The 21,932-nt window shown below is 39.7% G+C and overlaps 1 protein-coding gene across 2 annotated transcripts in view; it reads right to left on the bottom strand.

Moving 5' to 3' along the window:
* NRXN3 (neurexin 3) overlaps window positions 1–21,932 on the bottom strand; it is a 686,791-nt gene that overhangs the window by 640,578 nt on the left and 24,281 nt on the right. For both annotated transcript variants that reach the window (XM_079309900.1, XM_079309899.1), the window contains exons 3-4: window positions 6,489–6,927; window positions 1,127–1,510 (exon numbers count right to left, since the gene is read on the bottom strand). In XM_079309900.1, the coding sequence (XP_079166026.1) occupies window positions 1,127–1,510; window positions 6,489–6,927 (823 nt within the window). The remainder of the gene's footprint in view (window positions 1–1,126; window positions 1,511–6,488; window positions 6,928–21,932) is intronic.

The raw sequence follows: 21,932 nt of genomic DNA, 5'->3' as shown, positions 1-21,932 counted from the left end.
TGTTCTTCCTCATAAGTGGCATGCTACTATGATCAATACTAAAAAATGCACTAAGTGGGAAAGGTGTTGCTCAAATATTTACAGCAGAAGTTCAAAAATATCTGAATTTCCAGTTCTAAGATGCATGCTATCACCATGATGCCAAGTGAGGTGATATAAAGAAGGGACTGAAAGCCCTAAGACTCTGCTAATGGTTTACAGTTAATTCTTGGGTATACTGTGAATGCAATTTAGCCCAAATGCAGTGTTAATGGCCAAATATTAACAGGAAGACTGGTTTAAATATAAGAAAACCCTCCAGGGAAGTGGAGGGTTTTTGTAACTGATCTTAGCCCCATCTTTTTCTGTAAAACTCACCTACCTTGTTCTGATGGAAGAAGTAGCATAATAAAGATAACAATTAATGGAACCACCTATGTACTTGAGAAATACAGAGTTCAAATATCTTCCAAAAGTAAATCCTTTCCATGTGATCTATAACACACTGAAAATTTGCCTGCCTACACGAGCCTCACTTGGGTCTCATATCTCCAATCATATGTCTTTAAATCACAGTTCTTTATGACTACAAATAAGATGCAGAGAATCTATCATGAATCTCCTACAGACTTGCCTTATCAGAGATGAACTTGGAGACAGGCTGCTTTTAACACTGTCCCCTTAGCTGACTTTACTCATAAGCAGCCATTAAGGAAATTCTACTACACAAAAAAAGAGGAAGCCTCCACAGAACTGGAATTCATCGTCTGTCCCACGCAAGAAAAATCTCCATAACTAAAGCTGATACTTCTTACAGTTTCCAGTAATTTGTCTGAGACTTCTCACATGCAGCTGCATTTTCCACCTCAGGAGACAAACCATACTTAGCCAAAGAAACTCTGGAACTTGAAGACAAGATTTTCAGAAGGCTTAGGGAGTGAAGTGGCCAAGTAAGCTCATGAAATGAGGGTGGAAAAGATTGGAAGGAAACAATCAGAGAAGAAAGTTTTCCTAACATGGGAACTGAAACTTAGCATTGGGAAGACCAATAAGGGCAGGGGATTGTCTTACAGGAACACATGGTTTTGTTTGTGTTCTCACACACACCTTCAGTTTTGTGTAACCAAAGTCAGCAAACCCATCTCACCTCGCTCACAGGTTCTGCCCCAGTAGCCAGTGCCGGTGCAGTCGCAGATGAAGCGGTTCCAGCCGTCCTTGCAGACTGCATTGTTCTTGCAGGGGTAGCTGTCACACTGCTTGGTGCTGAGGCGGGAGCAGGAGGACTTGACTCCAGCGGCGTTCTGCGCCTCTGCCAGCTGCCGGATGTTCTTGCTCCGTCCGTCAATGAACAGGTCTCGGATGCAGCCCACGTAGCCATAGTTCAGCATGGCTGTCCAGAGCTCCGTGGGAAGGATGAGTCCTGCTCGGTTCTCTGGCAGCCCACCGAGGTACATGTCACCTTCCAGATCGAGGATCTCACTCTCCCCGCTGGCGGTGAATGGGGTGCGTCGGCTGTTCACTGATATAGTACCTGCATGAGGAAGAGAAGGAGACATCAACACTTGCAACCGCAAACTCAGTTTAGTACATTTTTTTCAATAACTGAGTGAGGTTTAAGATTTAGCACAGGAGTGAAGATTCTTCCCTACCCAAATGGCATTCTCACAGTATCTCTCACACAGCTCCCTCTCCTTCACATCAACAGATCCTAAGTACTTCCATGCAATGACTGATCATCATGTGTCTGTACCCAAATTGCATTAGAAAGCCAGATGCATAACAATACAATGGCTGAATAATAACATGTAAAATTTGAGCATTATTCAGTGGTATTCATCCAGCAAAGCAAAAACTTATTGACAACACACAGGAGTTTGATGGCATGAAGACTAGAAAGAAAAAAGGATAAGCAAAAGCATTTTAATGCCCACTATATAGCTCCTTCAGAAAACAATCAGCACCTCCAAACCTGGACCTGGATGATGGACTAACACAGACACATTAGTAACTGACATGGAGGGAATGGCTGATGCATTGGAGGAAGAACTGGATTACCATATAGAGAAACCATTGCAAGGTGGAGCAAAGGACTGATAGCAATGGTTGATGTACGTCAAAACCAATAAATACAAAGTTTTACACCTGAGTCACAAAAGCCTCACACATAAGTACAGGCTAGTGACCAGCTGGCTAAGGAGCAACTTTGCAGAAAAGGACCTGGAGGTATGGCAAACAACTTGAGCATGTATTAACACGGTGAACTTGTAGTGGCAAGAGACATAAGCTGGTTCCAGCCAGAGCAGAAGTAATTCTTTGCAGGAGCTGGGAGGGGCATGGCCAGGGGAGCAAGTGTGCACAGTGTGATTTGCAGTGTCTCAGTGGGACTACTGAATGGGAGAGTACCATTCCCAAGCCACAGCATATGGGAATCTCCATAAAAAAGGACATTTCTTACCACAAAGGCGGTCAAACATGGAAACAGAAACCTCAGAGGGGTTTACCAGACTGAAGGCATTCAAAGCTCAACTGTACACAACCCTTAAAAAAGTCTAGATTAAACTAGAAATCTCCTGAAGTTTGTCCCAAAGTAAAATGAATAAAGGAATTTTTTCTAGTTTCTATTTTATACAGGAAAACTGAGGAAGAGAAAGACAAACTTATATCTGAACAGCAGTTATTATTAAAACTGTGATAGCTTCCATATGGTCCAAATCAAATGTGGGCATACTGCACTGAGGTCATTCACAAGTATTTCAGGAAATTGTCCCAGCACATAAAATAATCAGAACATATAATACAGAAATATAATCAGAATACATAAAACAGGTACAGAAAAGCAAAGTGACTAGTTTAAGGTTAGACAATGCATCCAAAGAAAAGGAGGGAACATAATGCACATATCTCACATTCCAGAGCAGTGGACTCTTCTGAAGAGCATTCAGCAGTTTTTGTGATAGGGATATCTGCCCACTGGACACTCAGATCTAAAAATCAGCAATTCCCTCTCCCTAGCTATAAATCATCACATCCAATTGTCTTGTCATTAAGACAGTCTGTCTTCAGAGACACTATCCAAGCTATAAGATTAATTCTACATCATTGCATTTTTATCAGACACCCCTACAATAAGGAAGAAAAGTTAATAGAGTTAACTCTATTTTCTCTGTGAGAAAGTACAGTCATGTACACACAGCTTTTCTTCAGCTGTAAGAGGTGTCTTCTTAGAGAACTGCACATATGACACAGAGACAAGGTATTCCATGTGTGTGATGTTCTGTAATAATTGAGGAATAATGTCAGAGGCAGCAGAGCGTCAGAAGCAACAGAGACATTACAAATTAAAGGCTCAAAGAGAGCTACAGTTATTTGATTAATCATTTTGCATCAACAAGCTGGAGAACCACAGGCATTTTCTGTTTTACAAAATAAGGAAAGAGAAAATGTGACAATACACATACTTCACACAGGCAGCACGTCATGGAGCCACGGGAACACAACTTCCCTTCCAGCATCTCCACTGCATTACTCAAAAGCAGCCTGTAGAGTACATATTACTCTAAAGATTAGAACCAAAACACTGGAGGACTGAGCTATAGACAGCTGCTACTGTGAAGAGAACAAACATGTGCAAATGCCAGAAAGGTAAAAAAAAACCCTAAAACACAAGAAACATTGGATAACGTCAAGTGTAAAATCTGGAGAAAGATGGTGAGATGATGAACAAGAAATAGGCTGGACAGTAACCTAAACATTCTGAGGGTTTTGTACCCTGCAATAAATCCTGAAAGGAGATGGCACTATTTTGGATCAACAGCACTTTTAAGACCAAGCTGCTGAGATGGAGAAATTCTGTATTGATCCTAGAAAGGAGCACTCACATAAACTGATATCCTTTTTTTTTTCCCCTCCAGAATTCCATGTTTGGAAGCCACTCTGCTTTGAGTAGATCCAAGCCCATCTTGAGAAATCAGAAGCATCTAAGCATCTCCTCTGCAGTGTTGTAGTTACTTTGTGCTGAACTGAAGAACAGACCAAAACACCCCACTGATGGCAGAACAGGGACCCCAAACATGCACTGATAAAACTGTAAACCAAACCATCCAGTGAGATTTTTAGTGTCTGATCAGGTGGGAAGTCATATATGCTTTATAGCTGATAATTAGTTGAAAACATTGTCCTGCATAACGTGCTCACTGTTCCCCAGCTGGAAACTGTGACAGGTTTTGTGAAGCTGGTGGGAGCCTTCCCAAAGGACAGAAAGGTTACAGGACGTTAGGTGTCCATGTTCATGCTGCCAGCTTCTGTCAGACTGGAAAGACAAGAACAGGTTTTGTTGCTCTGGCAGCCAACACAGACTGAAGCACACACAAGGCCTAAGGGGACTAGAGATGTCAGAGGTTATCTGAGCATGACTGCCAAGCTTCCCTGCCTCAGTGCACTGCAATAGTGAATATTTGGATTTTTAAGCTATTTTACTATGATCAGCAGTACCTGAAATTTTGAATTGTTAGAGAAATGGGGGAGAGATGACACCTAACATAGGCCTTGCTGCTTTAGTATGGAGAAACAGAACTTGCAGGTCACTAGCCCATTAAACTCAAATGGGTGTTTTTAGCCCCCATTAAGTAAATCAATTGTTTCAGTTTCCAAATTATAGTCATCTATACTAGGGTGAAAAAAAAAATCTATTTTCTCCAAGCCACATGCTGAAGAAAAGCCAAGGACTGAACCAGAAGAGGTCTTGAACTTCTCTCTCACACTTACCCTAAGTGTCATTGGATGACAATGACTGAAGGTACAACGTGAACAACTTGATGCCAGTATCCTGGTTTTCTCAGGACACAAGACATCAGTCGGGATCATTAATCAAGTATTCATTGTGAGCAGAAAACACAACTAAATAAAAAGGAAAAAAAAAAAAAAGACGCATCGTATGGACACATTCTTTCTTTCTTGTCGAGAAAACTGTTTCTAATTCAAAATCTGTTACCTCTAATCAGTGTCCAGAACATCTTAAACCTCCCTGACAAGTGACAAACAAGTCAGTCCTACAGTGTCATCCATCAAGAGCGATGGATGCATCTGTCACGCCCTCCTGTGAATGTGTCCAAATGAAAATGTGTCCCTCTTCATAAGGTTGTGCAAACATTCTTTGCATAGAGCCTGTGTCATTTCTGTCTCTTCTCCCTCTGCAGCTGCTTCTTCAGGGATGAGACAGTCCCCAAGTGAGCAAGCAAAACTGAAGTCAGTATGAGACACAGCTAATTTAGTTTATCCCTGGAAGTTAATTAAATTTTAGCAATTCTAAAGAAATCAAAGCTGTACTTATTTATTTATGGCTTCCTTTGTACAATGGTCCTACCAATGTTTTTAGGAGACAGTAATATATAACCACACATATTAAGTCCACGCAGAGCACCATGCCAAACAGAAAGAAACTACTCACATCATCAAAGGAAAAAATAGCTCCAGGCAAAGACCTGTTCAAACAGCTAGGCCTTGCATGGTATCTCAAAGTCAGCTCTTCTAAAAACTCAAGGGAAGCAAATCTAGCACTGCATACCCTATACTTATGATATTCAACAACAGGAAACATAAAATTAGGGACCTAAAACTATCATCTGGAGATCACCAGACAAATCTCAAATCCTCTGGCAAATGTAAGCAAAATTCCTTTTGAAGTGAAGGCTTTGAGATGCCAATGGTTCAGAAAAAAAATGAAGTACAATTGTTATTCTCTAAATGAAGCTACAGTATACGAGCATTTTTGTTTCCCTCCACAATTTCAGAGCAGAGCATGAGTATGTTAGTTTGATATTCAGCACAGGAAACAATAAAAGTATCTCTTCGCAATTGCAAGGTAAGGTGTATTTTTAGAAATAAACCAAAACCCATATTCAAAAATGAGAAGCTGCAGAGAAAGAAAAGAAACATCCACTGAATGCTGTCTCAGACTTTAAGACTATAATCTGTTATCCAAAAGAGTAAAGAAGCCTACCTCAAAACTCCAGGATACTAAAGGAAACAGAATGGGATGAAAATGTTGATTTGTTGCTGTAATTTTGTTACTGGTTGTGCCCATTGCTCTTATATTTCTCATTACAAGATCCCAAATGCAGAAACCCAAAGTAGTTAAGTAAGAATTTCTCAAACTGATCACAATGGTTCTGAAGGACCTTAAACCTTACATTGGCCTACAAATAAGTCATTACTGTAAGTATGCATGTAATTGCAAATACATATCCAGAATATCTGAGGATTGTGAATAAAATATTAACAGATTACCTCTGTGATGTGCTATCCAAAGTTCACACTAAACATTTAATGAAAACATTTAATGAAAACCATACACATCTTTGCCTTGCTGGATAAACATCACTGGAGTAACACTAAGCTTTGTTAAGGAGGTGACTCATATTTAACAGGTTTTGAATGTTCTGAGAATAATTACACAGCCCTAGGCCTGAATATGAAATATGAATCTATATAAGAAAAAGCTGCAACTCTACCTGATCTTCCATCTCGTTGAATATCCACATGATACCACTCTCCATCATTGGCTTTCTTCTGGGTGGCCTTGACTTTAATGGTCCCAGAGCCCATGTCCAGCAGCAAGTAGAGGTTTCCATCTAGAAGCTCAACTGCAAAGAAGTCTACCTTTGTATTTTTCTGGCTCCTGGTATCTTTCCTCTCCTGAGGCTTGCCATGGGTGAAAAGGATCAGTCCATTGGGTTCAGTGGTTCGGAAATCAAATGAGATGGAGCCCATCCTTTTGGTATTCCACTTAGGCAGACTAATATAGGCCTCAGGTGTCTCAAAGCTGATGGGATCCAGTGTAGCCACATTTTCACATACGAATTTTACTTCCCCGTAGATCTTCATCTTAGTATCACCAATCCGTGCCAAGCGAGACAGCTCCAGACGAATGTCATTATTCTTATAAACAACCTGCCAGACACAAGGAAAAGTATCATACATCAATCCTGCATACAATACAAATACCCCAATTACTTTCAGCCATGGGAGATAAACTTTTCCCAAAAGACAGTGGGGAAAGCAAAGGAGAGAGTGCAAGAGTCTGACATCATGGCAGAGGGTGTGAGCTGAACCAGAAGAGTGTATAGAAACGACAGCAACAGGTACTTTGCCATGACTATAGATCAGATAAGCAGTCAGAACAGAATATTTAACTGAAGGGCAGTGAGAACAATTAGCTCTAGCACAGGTCCACTCGGCTGTAAAAGTTTCTGTACACAACATCCAGTGTGTGTCCAGTATCATGCTGTTACATTAGCATAAATCCCATACAAAATACATAACAGTGTAACCTCCATGTCCATCTCTACTAGCCACAGCAGGGAACTTGGTACCATCACTGTCATTTCTCTATTATACTTCTTAACTACTAGGAGAGAGATGAAAAAAAATTCCAGCAAGTTGCTGTGAACTGTTAATGACTGACCTGTGGGTCCCAAAGAAAAAAATAACTGAGACTTAAAATTTTTCTGACCAAGAAATCTTAGATCGCTACTGACACAAACTTGCCATGAAAATGTCTCTACAGCTTACCCTTGCTTCAAGAAACTAACAATTGATGTGCTAACACATAAAAACCTGTACCTTTTCAGTCCCTGGACTCTCACTTTCTGTGGGTTAAGGACCAGAACTCCAGGCTCTATTGCTCCTACATGGATTGAAATCAGCCAAGAGAAGAGTCTCAAACAGGCAAGCACTCCTGAGCATATCTGGCTTACTCAAGAGACCAGACCTCCTACTCTTCTCTTTCTCTCAGGTACAGAATTAATTTCTGGAAAGCAGACTCTTCTCTGCCACACGCCATTCTCACAGAACAGGAACTGGAGAAGGCACAAAATTGAAATACTTGTAAACTGTACTTCCTCTCAATCACCTTCCACGCTTGCTAATGCAGAGCTGGCATGTACAACAAGCAAAACCACTTATGCAACTAGCACAATTTTTATTGAATTCTTGTTCAGTGATACTACTGAAGACTCTAATTTCTTCCAAGAAGTTATTATTCTAAAATACTTTGTGTCTTTCACATATAGCATATACATGCACGCATTTGATTTCTGCTTTCAAAATCCTATCAGGATGAGCTGTCAGCAAATTGTCAGGAAAATAGAAGAGAAAGGAGATATGCATTGTTATTTCTACTATTAGGACAAGAAAGTCAGAGAAATATGTATGCAGTAAATATTAAAAGGCCAATGAGAGAAAGAATGAGGGATAAGTTTATAAATTAGGTAACTTCAGGATGAAGAAACAAATGAAATCATTATTCAATACATTGATAGTTAGCAAAGAATTTCCAAGTTTCTGTAAATATTAAAGGACAATTTCCACTATGCGGTCAGATTTTCCTGTTGCAAAGGCAAAATACAGAGTGAAAGGAGAAGCCAGCTGTTAAATCCCATTCGGAGAAATGGCCCTAAGCTCTAGTTCTTCCCAGCAGAGGACAGCATTGACCCACAGTAACTTGTTTTGCTCCAATTCCTAATAACATGCTCTGCCCTCACACAGGCATCAGAAAAATCAAAACTATTAATATCTGAAACGGGGATAAAATTCATTTTCAATTTATTGTGTAGTTTTATTCTACAGATTAATTGTGTCAAATGCTCTCATTAAAGACCATACACCTCCTTCCACTGACACAGCAAGGAGGTGCATTAGAGCCTCCTCTCTTGCCAGACAGTGAGGTGCACCTCAGTCACATTAGTTCTGAGCACTGCATGAAGTCCTGTCTCTGCTTCTCAAGCAGAAAGAGGAAATAAATAGAGTAACTAAAAGGATGGAGTAGGATGCTTTATGAGGATAGGTTGAAAAGGCCAAGCTCATATTTGGAGAGGACTGAGAAAAACACGATTGAAGTTTACAGAAGATGGAGAAGGTTAATGTAGAACTGCTCTTTGCCAAACCCAGCAGTAAGAGTTAGAGGCATTTCCTGAAGCTTGTATGAATTCAGCATAAAATGGATTTTTAGAAGTACTTATTTACATGGAGGGTAGTGAACTTCTGGAACTTGCTGCTAGGGAAGGTGATGGAAGTAGGGTGCAACAGAGGACACAAAACCAACCAAAAATAACAATGGACAGCAAATCTACAAACTGATACTAAAGGAAAAAAGAAGGAGTGTGTGAGTGTGTCTTCTAGCAAATGCAAACCAACAGCAGTAGGTGCTGCAGGAATGTAAGGGAATGCACCACTGACAGCAGCCATGGGCATGTTCTCTCCCTAAATAGCACCTGCAGCCTCCCCTATTGGAGATACCATGCTGGCTGCATGGACTGACCATTCTTCAGGCCCACAAGGATTTATGACTTAGGTGCAACACTGCATTTTTGGTTTCATCACAGCATGGAGTTGATCTGGTGGGCAAGAGAAGGCCAGGCTTGAATGAGCTGTGACTTTAATGACCCTAAGCAAAGAGGGCTGCCCTTACAGGATACCACTGACAATTGCTCAAACCAACACTCCTCTAAACTGCATCTTTCCATTCATGAGAGGAGCAGACAGGTAGCACAGTACCCTACACGTGACTGATGGGTGGTGCTGGGCTGTATCTAGCCATGACTCAGTGATCTGTTCAGCAATCTCTGCGTGTTGCTGATATTGTAGGGGGAATATCATGCCCATAAGCAGCTCCCACACACAGTGGAGCCACATACAGGTTACATCTCCCTCTTGATGTATTTGATTCTTGAGTAGCAGATCCCATCTTTTCTGGAGAAATGCAGAGGGTTTGCCTCTGAGTTTATTTGAGGTGTGATGCTGACTGCTTAGTATTTCATTAATCATACAAGTATCACAGCTGGAGAATCCTTGAGACAGAATGCTTTCAAAGGAACCAGAAAAAAAAAATAAAGTTAGCTGTAATCAAAAAGTGACTAATATTGAAGAATCTGAGGCCAAGAATGAAGAGACCAAGAAAGCAAGCACAAAGATGACCTGGGGGAGATGAGAAAGGCTGTTGAATAGATACAAGAGTTCTGAATTCAATATTTAAAAAGAAACATATCCACCCCAAGCTGAATTTCTGTTGTTCAAATATTGTTCTAAATTATTTTCTTTTTAAAATCCCCAAAACAAAACATCTAGCTTGAGAAATCTAAAAAAGTATCTGTATTTATGGACAAAGTGCAAGCATTTCCATAGGTGACTTGAGTATTACTGACAGACACATTTGGACATCAACATCATAATGTATAATCAAATACACCAGAACTCTCATCATAACAATAAAAGGATAGAAATAATGCTTGGGTGTAAAACTGATGTGAATTCCTGGCAGGAATAGAGAAATGCTAAGGCAGTTTCTGATAATGACAGTTCAATTGTTAAACCAAAAGTTCAAGATTGAAGAGGGAATATAATTAAATGACTGGTATGCATGTCCCATAGTGGAGAACATTCAAATTCAGTCTGTTTAATAGATAGAGGTTAAAATGTGATTCGATTGCAATCTACAAGTACCTGTGCAGAAAATGGAATTTGGTAAGAGAGGGCTCTTCAATGCATGTGACAAAGGGACAATGAGATCTGGGGGCTAGAAACTAAAGTTAGAGATATTCACATTTTAAAATATTATGACTTATTTTTACATTAGGGTAATTTGCTACTGAAATAATTTACTACAGGTTATAGTGTATACTCTGCTACTGGCAAATTTTAAATTAAAATAGTATTGTGTTTTCTCTAAAAGACATAGTGAGACAGGAATTAATTATACAGCAAATCAGCCTAGATTATCATAATGGCTCTTTCTGGCCTCATAACCTATGAATCTTTGGTTTTTAATGAAATCAACAGAGCCTTCAGTGCTGTTTGCAGGACAGATGAAGCACATCTTCCCAACTACTAAAACTGCCTGGTAAAGGAGAAGATACTATTGTCAGCTCTAGTCTTACTTGTCGCCAGTGCTTTCAGTGAAGCTTTTTTTATATTTTTACATGTTTGAGATCCTACCTTAAAACACCCCACTAAAAAGGAATTAAAGAAAAAAGTCTCGGACAAAAAAAACTGATTCTGTAACACAAATATATAAGCTTCAAGAAGCAGTTTCTTAGTCACCTGCTGCAAACCAGAGGAGATGCATTTTAATGTTTCACTGAGGAAGCTTTCTGCCAGCTGTAGAATCTACCACCTGCATAGCACTCCTACCTCGTAGTCTCATTTTATGAGCAACCTCTGAACTAACTTGAAGGCTCCTCAGTATATCCCAAAATACTGAAACCCACTCCTCTAAATTCAAATGGGGCCATGAGTGTCTCAGAATGCTGCTCCCCTCTAGGACAGGCTCCTAGGGCCACACATGGCTTCCACTGAGAAGAAAACAAAGCAATGAAAGCTTTGAAATGCCTTCTCCATTTATGTCAGGTGCTTCTGAACAGCACCAGTCCTGCCTGTTTAAACAGAGACAAGCTGAAACTCATCCCAGGTCTGATATTTATATCAGAGAAGGTCTAAAGGAGTCAAGAACATCATTCCTGATACAGACCTACCCATCTTTATTTTGGGAAGAAAGGTGGGAAACTGAAAGAGGAAGACAATTATTAGCAAAAACTATGCACAGAGCTTTTGAAAAGTAACTTTCATTCCTCCAATCTTAAAATCACTTTATACTGAAAAAATGAAACAGGAATAATAAGAAAAGATTTTTTTTTCCTTTTCCATGAAGGATAATAAATACACTTTAACAAAGGAATATTGACTATTTGATGCCTTTGTTTAATGAATTAGACTAGTATTAATACATGGTCAGGAAGGGGATAGTCCAGATACACATACACAGAAGAATTTAATGGCATCGAAAACATTCTGAGGGATAAAACATATACATTAAAGCATGTTTCCTATAAATCTGCTGAGAAAGAAGAGCTTGTTTTAGGCAGAGCTATAACAAATTCACAATCTAGTTCTGAAGTTTCTTTAAAATGGCAACTCTGCAATTCTGAAGCATTCAAGGAATTTTTCCAGCTAAACTTCTTATAAGTTTCACTCATGGGTTAATGACAGTTCTAATCAGATGGCTTTTCACAATGATGAAAAGCATCTCTCTGCAATCAAGTGAAGTTGCAGATAGCGAGGGAGCAACAAAAAGGGAGGAAAAATGATGTGCTAAGTTTGGCCAGTAGCCAATATAAAAATTCCTCTCCGAGTTGGTGTTATTAAAGGGAAACATGATTTTTGGTACAGGCTGGACACAGACATGCTCCAAAGGGGAATGGCTGTCAATAGCCTGGCAAATTTGATGACTACCATCATGAACCATCACAAAAAAGGGCAATAACCTGAAGGTTGCATATATTTAGCTAGCTAGGAAGAGCACCTCTGAAGGCCAGGCCAGCCAAATTGTTCACCTATTGTACCCTGGATATTGCTTTTTTCTCTCCCAGGTTGAATCCTTTCACCAACTGCCCATATCAATTCTCACAAAGGGTAATTGCTAGATATTCAGGCTAGAGCCTAAGCCTTGTTTAAAGGCATCTACACATAACCAAGCAAGTTCCTACAGCAAGAAAAAATTACAGTTTATCCATTGGTCTATTAGACCTGTGTTTTCCTAGCCCTCCCTGACAAGCAAGTAGAAACAATGCACTGGGTTAGCAGCACTTTATTCTGTGTCTGGGGCAGACTGTGTGAAGCAATCCAAGTCTTCACTGATGGGTAACTAAAGCTCCTACACTTCTTAAATAAATGTTGTGTGGACTGTTGATACCTAGTATAAACACACTTGTTCCACTGGGATGACAACTGTGTTCAGGTCAAACACCATCACCATTTCCCACACTGGAAGAGTTAATTTACCTGTTGTGTAAAACAATACATTGAACATTGATGAAAAGTAACTGAAACCAAATAACCAAGACTCAAATACAACTTGTGCAATGTTGACTAGAGCAATGCAAGTCTATATTTTATCTGAATTATGTTTAAAAAAATGTGTTCACCCAGTGTTGAAGAATCCATTCAGTACAGGTAGCTCAGTTTGCAGCTGGTGACCTGTGGCCCAGCAAAGTGATCACTCAAAGAAACACAGGAGCCAATGACTCCAGACTTTGGGGATATAAAAGCCCTGTTCAGGGTCCCTCCTCAGAGGTACCAAACTCAAGCTGTTATTTATCAATCAAGCTATTGAACCAAGATCAAGCTATTTTAAGGATCCAGAGATGTGAGATTCTGCTATAAGAAACCCAGAGTTGAGCTGGTAAAGAAACCTTATCTGACCATATGAGAATGGCTTGTGTAGCTGCAAAGGGGTCTCTAGCCAGCTTAGGTGCTGCAACTGTGACTGCCAGAGGGCTGGCTCCTGGACGGTCAGACAGAAAAGCTTCCTTCACTCCCAGCTAAAAATAGGAGTATGGTGAATAGAATGCCTAAACAATGAGGCAGAAGTATTTCAAGCTTCCCTATAAAAAAAATTTCCACCTTAGAAATCAATTATGGCTTCTGAATCACTTCAGGTTTTGTGGAAAATTCCAGAAGATAAAAGAGACTGATTTAAAAGAGACTGAAAAGATTTCTAAGATACAGGGAAGCATTCCCTAAAGCAGGATATAAGATAAAGGCTTTCAAGGTGCCAGTATAACAGGAGTGAAAAAGGCAGGGTGCAATTTCTTTTAACTGATTTTGTGAAAATGTTTCCTTAACACATAGAGAAGACAGAGGACCCAAGACTTCACTGAGATGACAATTATCCTTTGATTCCAAAAAGGGACACCACAATGGCCATATGGCCACGTGTGACATGCACAGCCAGGCACATGCACACAGCCATTGTGAAGTCATTGCAGACCCCACAATTGCATCTTGACATAAACATGATATGGGAACCTTAGAAATCAGACATATTTCTTTGTGGGGAAAAGAAAAGTCATTACACTGTCTAGATGGGGGAGAAATCTTTTTAAGTTGAAAGAGAAATGCTGAAGGATTCTACAGCCTCCAAGACTTGAGCAGTTTCCTCAGCTACAGAAAAGGCAGAAAAGGGTAAGATTAAGTTGAACTGGTTCTACCATGAACTATGATTTGAGAATGAATGCTCTTTTGTGATGGAAGCATCAAGTCCTCTTCTTTCCTTGCTACACAAACTTCAAATTCTGCAATAGGAGAAGAAATGGATCACAGGAAATAAGTTATCATTTCTGTATTTCTTAAAATATCACTTTCCCACATATTTTCTAAGAAATTGTAAGAAAGCATCTAAAACTCAGTATTTTCTAAAGTATGTTCCTCATATCACAACAGCCAACTTGAGATTGTGGAATTGGTTTTGCAGAAGTGCTCACTAGCCAAAATCGGTAAGTGAATACAAGGAGATATTTTGTCTTTACTGGTAAACCTAAAAAATACTTTGAGAAATTAGATTCAGATTTGTCACTCTGTTTCTAAAAATCTAGCTTATTCTTGTTAATACAAAGGTAAAAAACTGACTGTCTGGTATTTGACAGTAACATAGTTCACCTTTAAGTTACAGCAAAGTGTTTAAGGCATTTCACTGTGGATTCAGGTGCATAAACTGAACTTTCCTCTATTTTATGTTCTATTCAATCTCCTATTGACCTAGCAACAGAGAAGAAAAAAGCTGCAGAACAGGGAAGCCAAGACAGCCAGCTGTGATGTTCCTCACTTGTGCCACAGACATAGATATACCTCATGCTAGCCCTAGAAAGCAATTTGTACCTTAAATGTATTTCTGTATGTAAGGACATAGAAAAGATATGTCTGAACTTGAAAAATATTCATCCATATACAATAATGAAGAAATTCTCTGTGTTACAATGAGCTTAGTGCAGAGGTAGAACAAAATAGAAGAAATAAACACTTAGCTACACATAGCAAATCATTCATTGGGTGGATTGAAAGATGCATGCTGGAATGTATGGAGACACAGAAAGAGATAGTGCTGTACTCTACTGGAAATCATGTTCACTTTGGAGAACTGTACTTCAAGAAAGGAGTGGAACTATTGGAAAGAGTCTGACTAGAGCCATGAAAATAATCAGGGTTCTAGAAAATAGAAGTTTGAAAGGAGACACTATAGAGAGTTCAAATACAAAAGAGCTACTACAAAGCATAAAGGAAGAATTTCTTCTATGTATCCATGTTGAAAAGGACAAAAAAATCATTTGCAAATAATTACAGCAAGAAAGTGTTAGAGAAAGGGTTTTTTTTTTTTAATTAAAGAACAGTGAAGCACTGGAAGAGATTGTCTGAAGAGCAACAATCACTGGAGACCTTTAATTTCAGGCCAAAAAAATTGCTGTCAAAACTCACATAGATGCCATTGTTTTAGTTTTGGGACAGTGGAAGTGTAAAGGATTAGATAACCTCCCATTGTCCACTCTAGTTTTATTTTCTATGATTCTGTGTTGTGGAGTGAAGGGAGAGTAGAGGAACATGTGAAATATAAAATTATTGTGTATCTAAAGACTTTTCTATAGTGTTCAAGGACAGGAAGGAAGAATAAACCTTATTGTAACACAATACTGACATGTCACAAATTTGAATAACTTAAATTTGCAAATTTCCTCTGTAGGGAATGAAGGCTTGAGACTTAAAAACTTTCAAAAAGTTTAAAACTTTTAAAAATTCATTATCACAGCAGCTTCTATACCAGCATGCAGGAGTTGACTTCAATTACATTCAGTCCTGTAGTGAGCTTACACAGACATTCACCAGTTACAGAATACTCTGCTCCTCCCAAATGCATCCTGAACTCTCAGATTTGTCTAGCAAGCACAAGCTAAATCTGTCCAGCTTGGTTCAGTGATGATTAAGTGAGGAAATTATTACTGTCAAGTGTCTCAAGAATTTCATCTGAAAGGCTGAGAGGAATTATTTTAGGATGGCCCCATTGATCATTTAAGGCTTGAACCTTATTACCCTGAAAAGTCTATCAGACAATGACTTAGCAAATAGCATTCCATTTAGTGATTTCATTGTATTTTAAGTCCACCTAAGGTTGTGCAAGTACAAAAGACCTATCTCAGGAAATAAATCTATTTAGTTTGGCTGGGTGAATGCTTCTATCAGGATGACTTTTTAACACAGAATTCCATTTTTCTCAAAGAGAATTAGCAATGAAGTGCTTCACTACCACCTGTAACAAACCAAAATGGCAAGTTTAGTTTTATCAAACTTTACAGAAAAGCATTTGCACTAATTTGACCACAGTATTGACTAATTGACCAGTATTTTTCAGGAATTGCATTTACTTTCAACAGTGGTCCCCATTTTTACCTTTAGTCTCAACTCCCTAAGAAAATACTTTCCCATGACACAATGTCAGTGTCCCCCTGGTATCAGCAGAGACACATGACACGAAGCCACGAAAAAGCTTCATCAAACACCTCTCTGGGAGAATGGACACTAAGGCCCCAAAGGATACATGAACTGCACTGCAGAGGAAAATACAGGTTGTGTTAAACTGTATTAAACCCAGGATTATTTGGAGTCGGCTCAAAAATTAATATGAAATAATTTGATTCAGAAAACATCAGAATGTTACATATGAACTCAGTATTGAAGGTATCATGGATTTACATTTTTAAAAAATTAATCTTACCAGCAGCAATGAAAACAAATGTCAGCTGGAGGAACCTCCTTTGGAACAGAAACTCTTAATTTCACCCAGCTTTTTACTTCAGTGATGTGTTTTAATGAGAACACTAATGTGTAAAGTCTTCTGTGAGGATACTGAATAGATATTGCTCACTCACAGATATGCAGTTTTCCCCCACAACCTACCTTCCCTAGCCAATATGCCTTGAGCCTGCTGCACTAGAATATCCCTGCAAGGTACAGGAAGGTAGTTCAGTCTCCATATGCCAGGCAAGCATTAGTCTCACTGCTGAAATTTCTAACATAAGCAAAGCAATTGCTAAGCAAACTGTGCCAATCACAGCAGTGTCTTCTATGTTTTTGTCACTTGCCCAGCAAAAAACAAATTGAAAATATTTACCATTACATATGGGAGAGCACATGCCCAAAAGTGAGCACTGCTGAAGTAACAATGAGATTACAGCCACAGAGGAAGCATTTAGTGGATTTAGTATTGCACAGACCAAGCATACAAACTGAAAGTGGTGTCACTGCAGCAGGATGGTGTCACTGTAGCTGGGCTCTCAGAGCTGAGGGTGCTGCATCCCAGCATGAGTCCCTCTCTCAGCCTTAGCACAAAGGTCTCAGGGGCACTGACATCTCCCTCCACCTGCAGTGTCAGCCAAAGGAAGAGGCATCCCTTCAGTCAGGCTCTCCTGTGAGGGACCAAGGACACTGGCTCTGCTGAACAGCTGCCACTGCAGGAAGGCACTAACCCATGGCTGACAATCTGTCACAGATCCTGAGTTTTTCTGGTGAGGAGAGGAAGGACTGTCTCCATTACATCTAGCCCTTAGTACTATGGGATTCTAAACTTCTAAATGCCCCTCTTTTTGCCCTGTGCAAAAATTTTTCAACACCAACATCTCTCTTCAAATTCTACAGCATGGAACAAAGTTCAAACCCTCCATGGGTAGAATTCCCCATATATTTATCTGCACTGGGCCTCACATTGTATGAAAACAGGGATGTGATGAGCTAACTATTTGCTTGATTATTTGCTGTAGAGGGCAGGAAATGTAGTTAATTCCCTACATGAAAGAAACATCAAGAGAAAATACTCTCATCTTATAACCCCCAACCTGGTGTTGAAAAGAACCATAAGCTCTTTTCTATCTTTCTCTCACATGCATCTAAAACTGTCTCATCTGTGACCTTCATCTCTAAGCTTGCAGCACTAAAAAAAGGAAGAGGGGGAAAATATTTTTTAAAAAGAAAGAAATCCAATATCTATATTCTATCTGGGACTGAGCCCCTGTTTCCACAATGCCAAAAGGTCTAGTTCATCTATTCATCCAGAAGCCACCCAGCTGCACCAGCCACAGCTTTAGTGCACAGCACAACAGTGAGACCAATAGAGGGAGGTTTGGAATGAGACAGTTCCTCCTCAGCTTTTCATCTGGATTTATCTGGCCTCCAGAGAAACCCTTACTAACAAAACTCTCCCCTGCACCCAGATTACAGGTTTCTTGGGGAAGAGTAAGAGCACATGCAAAGAACCCAGTGACTACCAGAGTGCACCAAGGCTGCTGGCAAACTTCACCTTCATCCCTTGCTTACATCTGGAAGCTGTGTGCATGGAGTGCAAATCCAGGAGCTCCTGCGGGACAGGGGGGATATGGAAGCATTCAGCACAGCCAGAACTGCTGCCACACTGAGATCTTTGGGGAAAGCACAGGAAACAGAAACAAAGGCAAACACAGGGGACATTTTCCAGTGGAAGCACTGAAATGAGAAGCAGAAATGGGAGACAGATGAGAACCTCAGCACCCAGGTCAGCACCAGATTACACTTCCTTCTCAAAATAGGTGATTGCTGCAATCAGCAAGAGAGAGAGCTCTTCAGAAAGGAGAGAGGTCAGGTCTGGAGTCAGCACTAAACACAGTGCCTGTGTGCACTCTACTGCATGTGCATACACGTGTATTCATGTCTTCACCTGTGATTTTTAGGCTATGCTGTTGTGATTTAACCCTAGCCAGCAACAGAGCACCACAGGGGATGGGGAGGAGAATCATAAATAAAATAAAAGGGAAAACCTGTAGGCTGAGATAAGAACAGTTTAATAATAATAGTAATAATATTAATAATTATAATAATAATAATAAAGAAAAAAGACACAACAAAGGAGAGAGGACTAAAATTCAAGACAGACAAGTGATGCACCACGCTATTGCTCACCACCCATTAAGTGATGCCCAGCCCATGTTTATCCAGGACAGTAAAAGCAGCATCAGAAGAATGCCCATCATCTACATGCAGATCCCCATATTCTGTTCTTATGCAGCTGTGTGACCAACAAACTGCTTGGCATTCCAGTAACTGCTGTCCTCTGCTCCTGAAAGCAGCTCACAAAGCAAGAGAGTATCTTATTGAAACATTGTGCTTCTTTGAGCTGAGATAAAAGTTAATTTTCTTCACAGTGGCTGCTATGGGGCTGTGTTTTGGATCTGTGCTGAACACAGTGATGGCAATTTAGAGATGTTTTGGTTATTGCTGAGCAGGGCTTACACAGAGACAAGGCCTTTTCTGCTTTGTGTACTCAACACTGGTTGTGAGGAAGATGGAGAAGACACAGCCAGGACAGATGACCACAAGTTCCCAAAGGGATATTCCAGACCATGTGATATCATGCTCAGTATATAAAGCAGGGAGAAGCAGGAGGAGAGGGATGTTTGGGGTGATGCTATTTCCATAGTCTTGGTGACTTCCCAAGTCATTGTTACATGTGATGGGGCCCTGCTCTCCTGGAGATGGCTGAACATCTGCCTGCCATGGGAAGTAGTGAACCTATTCCTTGTTTTGCTTTGCATGCATGCGTGGCTTTTGCTTTTCCTGTTAAATTGTCTTCATCTCAACCCACAAATGTTCTCAGTTTTGTCCTTCTGATCCTCTCCCCCATTCTGCTGATGGCTGTGTGGTGCTTGGCTGCTGGCTGGGGTTAAAACATGACAAACACCACACAAGGATGGAATTACCATAAGAGAAAAGACAGGTGAAGTTGAGATTACACCAGAATCCTTCTGACTGAAAATTCAGCCTTTCTACACCCTCTAGTATATCCCAAAATATGATATCAATTCAGAAGATGCAACTAACTTTGCTGTACATGACACTGGACTGTGTGCTGAATGAGACCTTGCAGACATGACCATGCTCCCTCATACATTTTTCTTTCACAATGGCATGGTCAAACCTGAAAGAAGCACAGATAAGGAAGGAGGCAAAGAAAATGACAACAGGAGCTTAAGTAAAGTGTTTCTAACATAAGCTATACTGGATTTGGCACATTATTGCCTACAGTCCTGTTCCAATTCCAAATAACCCAATGTCAGCTCTGATTATTGTACTATTTCAAATAGGCAATTAAGAAAAAAACCAAAAAACAACACAACAACCACATTTTTAAAAAGCCCCATGTGCAGAATATTAAGAGGAAAATACTGCAAAGTACATTATTAGAGAATATATGTCCAGCCCATGATGTCTCCCAGCATCACTGTGTCCTGCCATTCCCAGGCAGTCATTGTTCTGCTTGGCTCAGGTCCTTCACATACAAGGCACTCAAAAGGAGAGCATTAGTGGGGATGGATATGGCACACTGAAAATTTTTAACATACAGGTTTCTATACTTTACTGTACTCTTTTTTTCTCTTTCTTTCCCTTCAGAAATACACTGTGAAAGGGTTTCATTTTTCAGCTGCCTCATACATCCCCATTTTGCTTTGAGAGCAATTTAAATAGTAAAAAAACAGGCAAGTTATTTCTCTAACTCCTCAGTCACTCTGTCAATAAGGCGTGTGTGGTTTTATAACACAATTTCTTTGCCTTTCAAAGCACAAAAATCCCACACTGTTCTGGTATCCTTAAGCCTGATACCTCTCACTGCAAACCCATTGGCATGCAGGTCTATCAACAGATATTACTAAGGGTAAGAATTATTTCCCAAAAGCTTCTAAAAGGAAAGATGGATTGCAGACATCTGTCCCAGATCCTATTAGTCTCAAAGCCACAGAAGTTCAAAAGCCAGAGAAAAGTTCTCAACTGCTCTTCCTGCACTGTGCAACAAATTTGTTTTGTCCTACATAGGCAAACATGCCTCTTAAAGGCAAATGATCAGCCTCTTGCCACCTTTTTTCCTTGCTTATGCAGAGGTATTAGACCCTGAAAGTCAAACCCTAAAATTAGTTAGAAGCAAGAAAACGAACCCCCCTCATGTTAATCACATCCTGCAAACTTGACTTGCATGTTGCTGTAAGAGGTATAAGATGCATAGTTACTGCCTTCTAAAACCAAGTTTCATTTTGCCAGACTGGCCATAAAATCTATGCCACTAAAGGAACATTACTATTGCATTATTATTACAATTGCTATTGATTATTACATGTTGCAGACAGGGAAGTGAGGAGGTAGCAAGTGGCAGGTACCAAACTGCAAGTGACAGCTTCCACTGACATGGAGAAACACAAGGATCATCCTGCACCATCAAATACAAAAAAATTTAGGACTTCAAGTTTATCAAAAAATTTAGGACTTCAGGCTTATTTCAATGGATACCTTGCATTAAAAAAAAAAAAAAAAAAAAAAAAATTAATGGCAAGAAGAGGAAACACACAAACAGGTATATTTTCCTTTCAGATTTCTTCTAATTTTATGAAAGAAGTGTTATTAATAAAGCTTTCCAGGTGCCAGAGAAAGACAGACTAAGGCTGCTCACTGGGGAAAGTGACTGCCCAGAAACTTTCAGTCCTACTTAAACTGAACAACAACCACAGAGCAATTTCCAGATACTACAAAATAGTCATGACACCTAAGGTGGATTTTTGGAAAAGAACAATTAGACAGCTAAAACTCAGATTACTTATCACTTTGATATGCATATAACAATATATACTCAGACACATTATTTCAGTTCAGGCCATTGCTAGATTATAGATTTAGGATCAAAGACTGTGAGCAGCTCACACACAATGGGAACCGTATCTAAGCCAAACAGTGACTATGAAAAGAGCATGCATGCCTTGGTGCATAACCAATTGAACACGAAATGCCTTTGTAAAGCAGTTCTGAAGAAGACTAATTGTGGTTCTTCAGTGTCAAAGTAGGAAACTATCAAGTACAGACAAAAGACACTGATTATATATATAGTACTATTGAAACAATTCTATAATACTGTGGCCTGTTTTCTTGCCTGTGCTTTAAAAACACATTAAAAACATCAAAGAACACAAAAATATATTAGTAAAATCCAAGAGCATGAAAAAGATTTAATCTTATACTTTACTGGGTGAGCTAGCCAATGAATTCCACCTATTTCACCCAAAGGTAGG

This window comes from Erithacus rubecula (genome assembly GCF_903797595.1).
Source record: "Erithacus rubecula genome assembly, chromosome: 6".
Taxonomy (NCBI): domain Eukaryota; kingdom Metazoa; phylum Chordata; class Aves; order Passeriformes; family Muscicapidae; genus Erithacus; species Erithacus rubecula.
The sequence above is the reverse complement of the archived record's forward strand: the minus strand, read 5'-3'. Positions and strand labels throughout refer to the sequence as shown.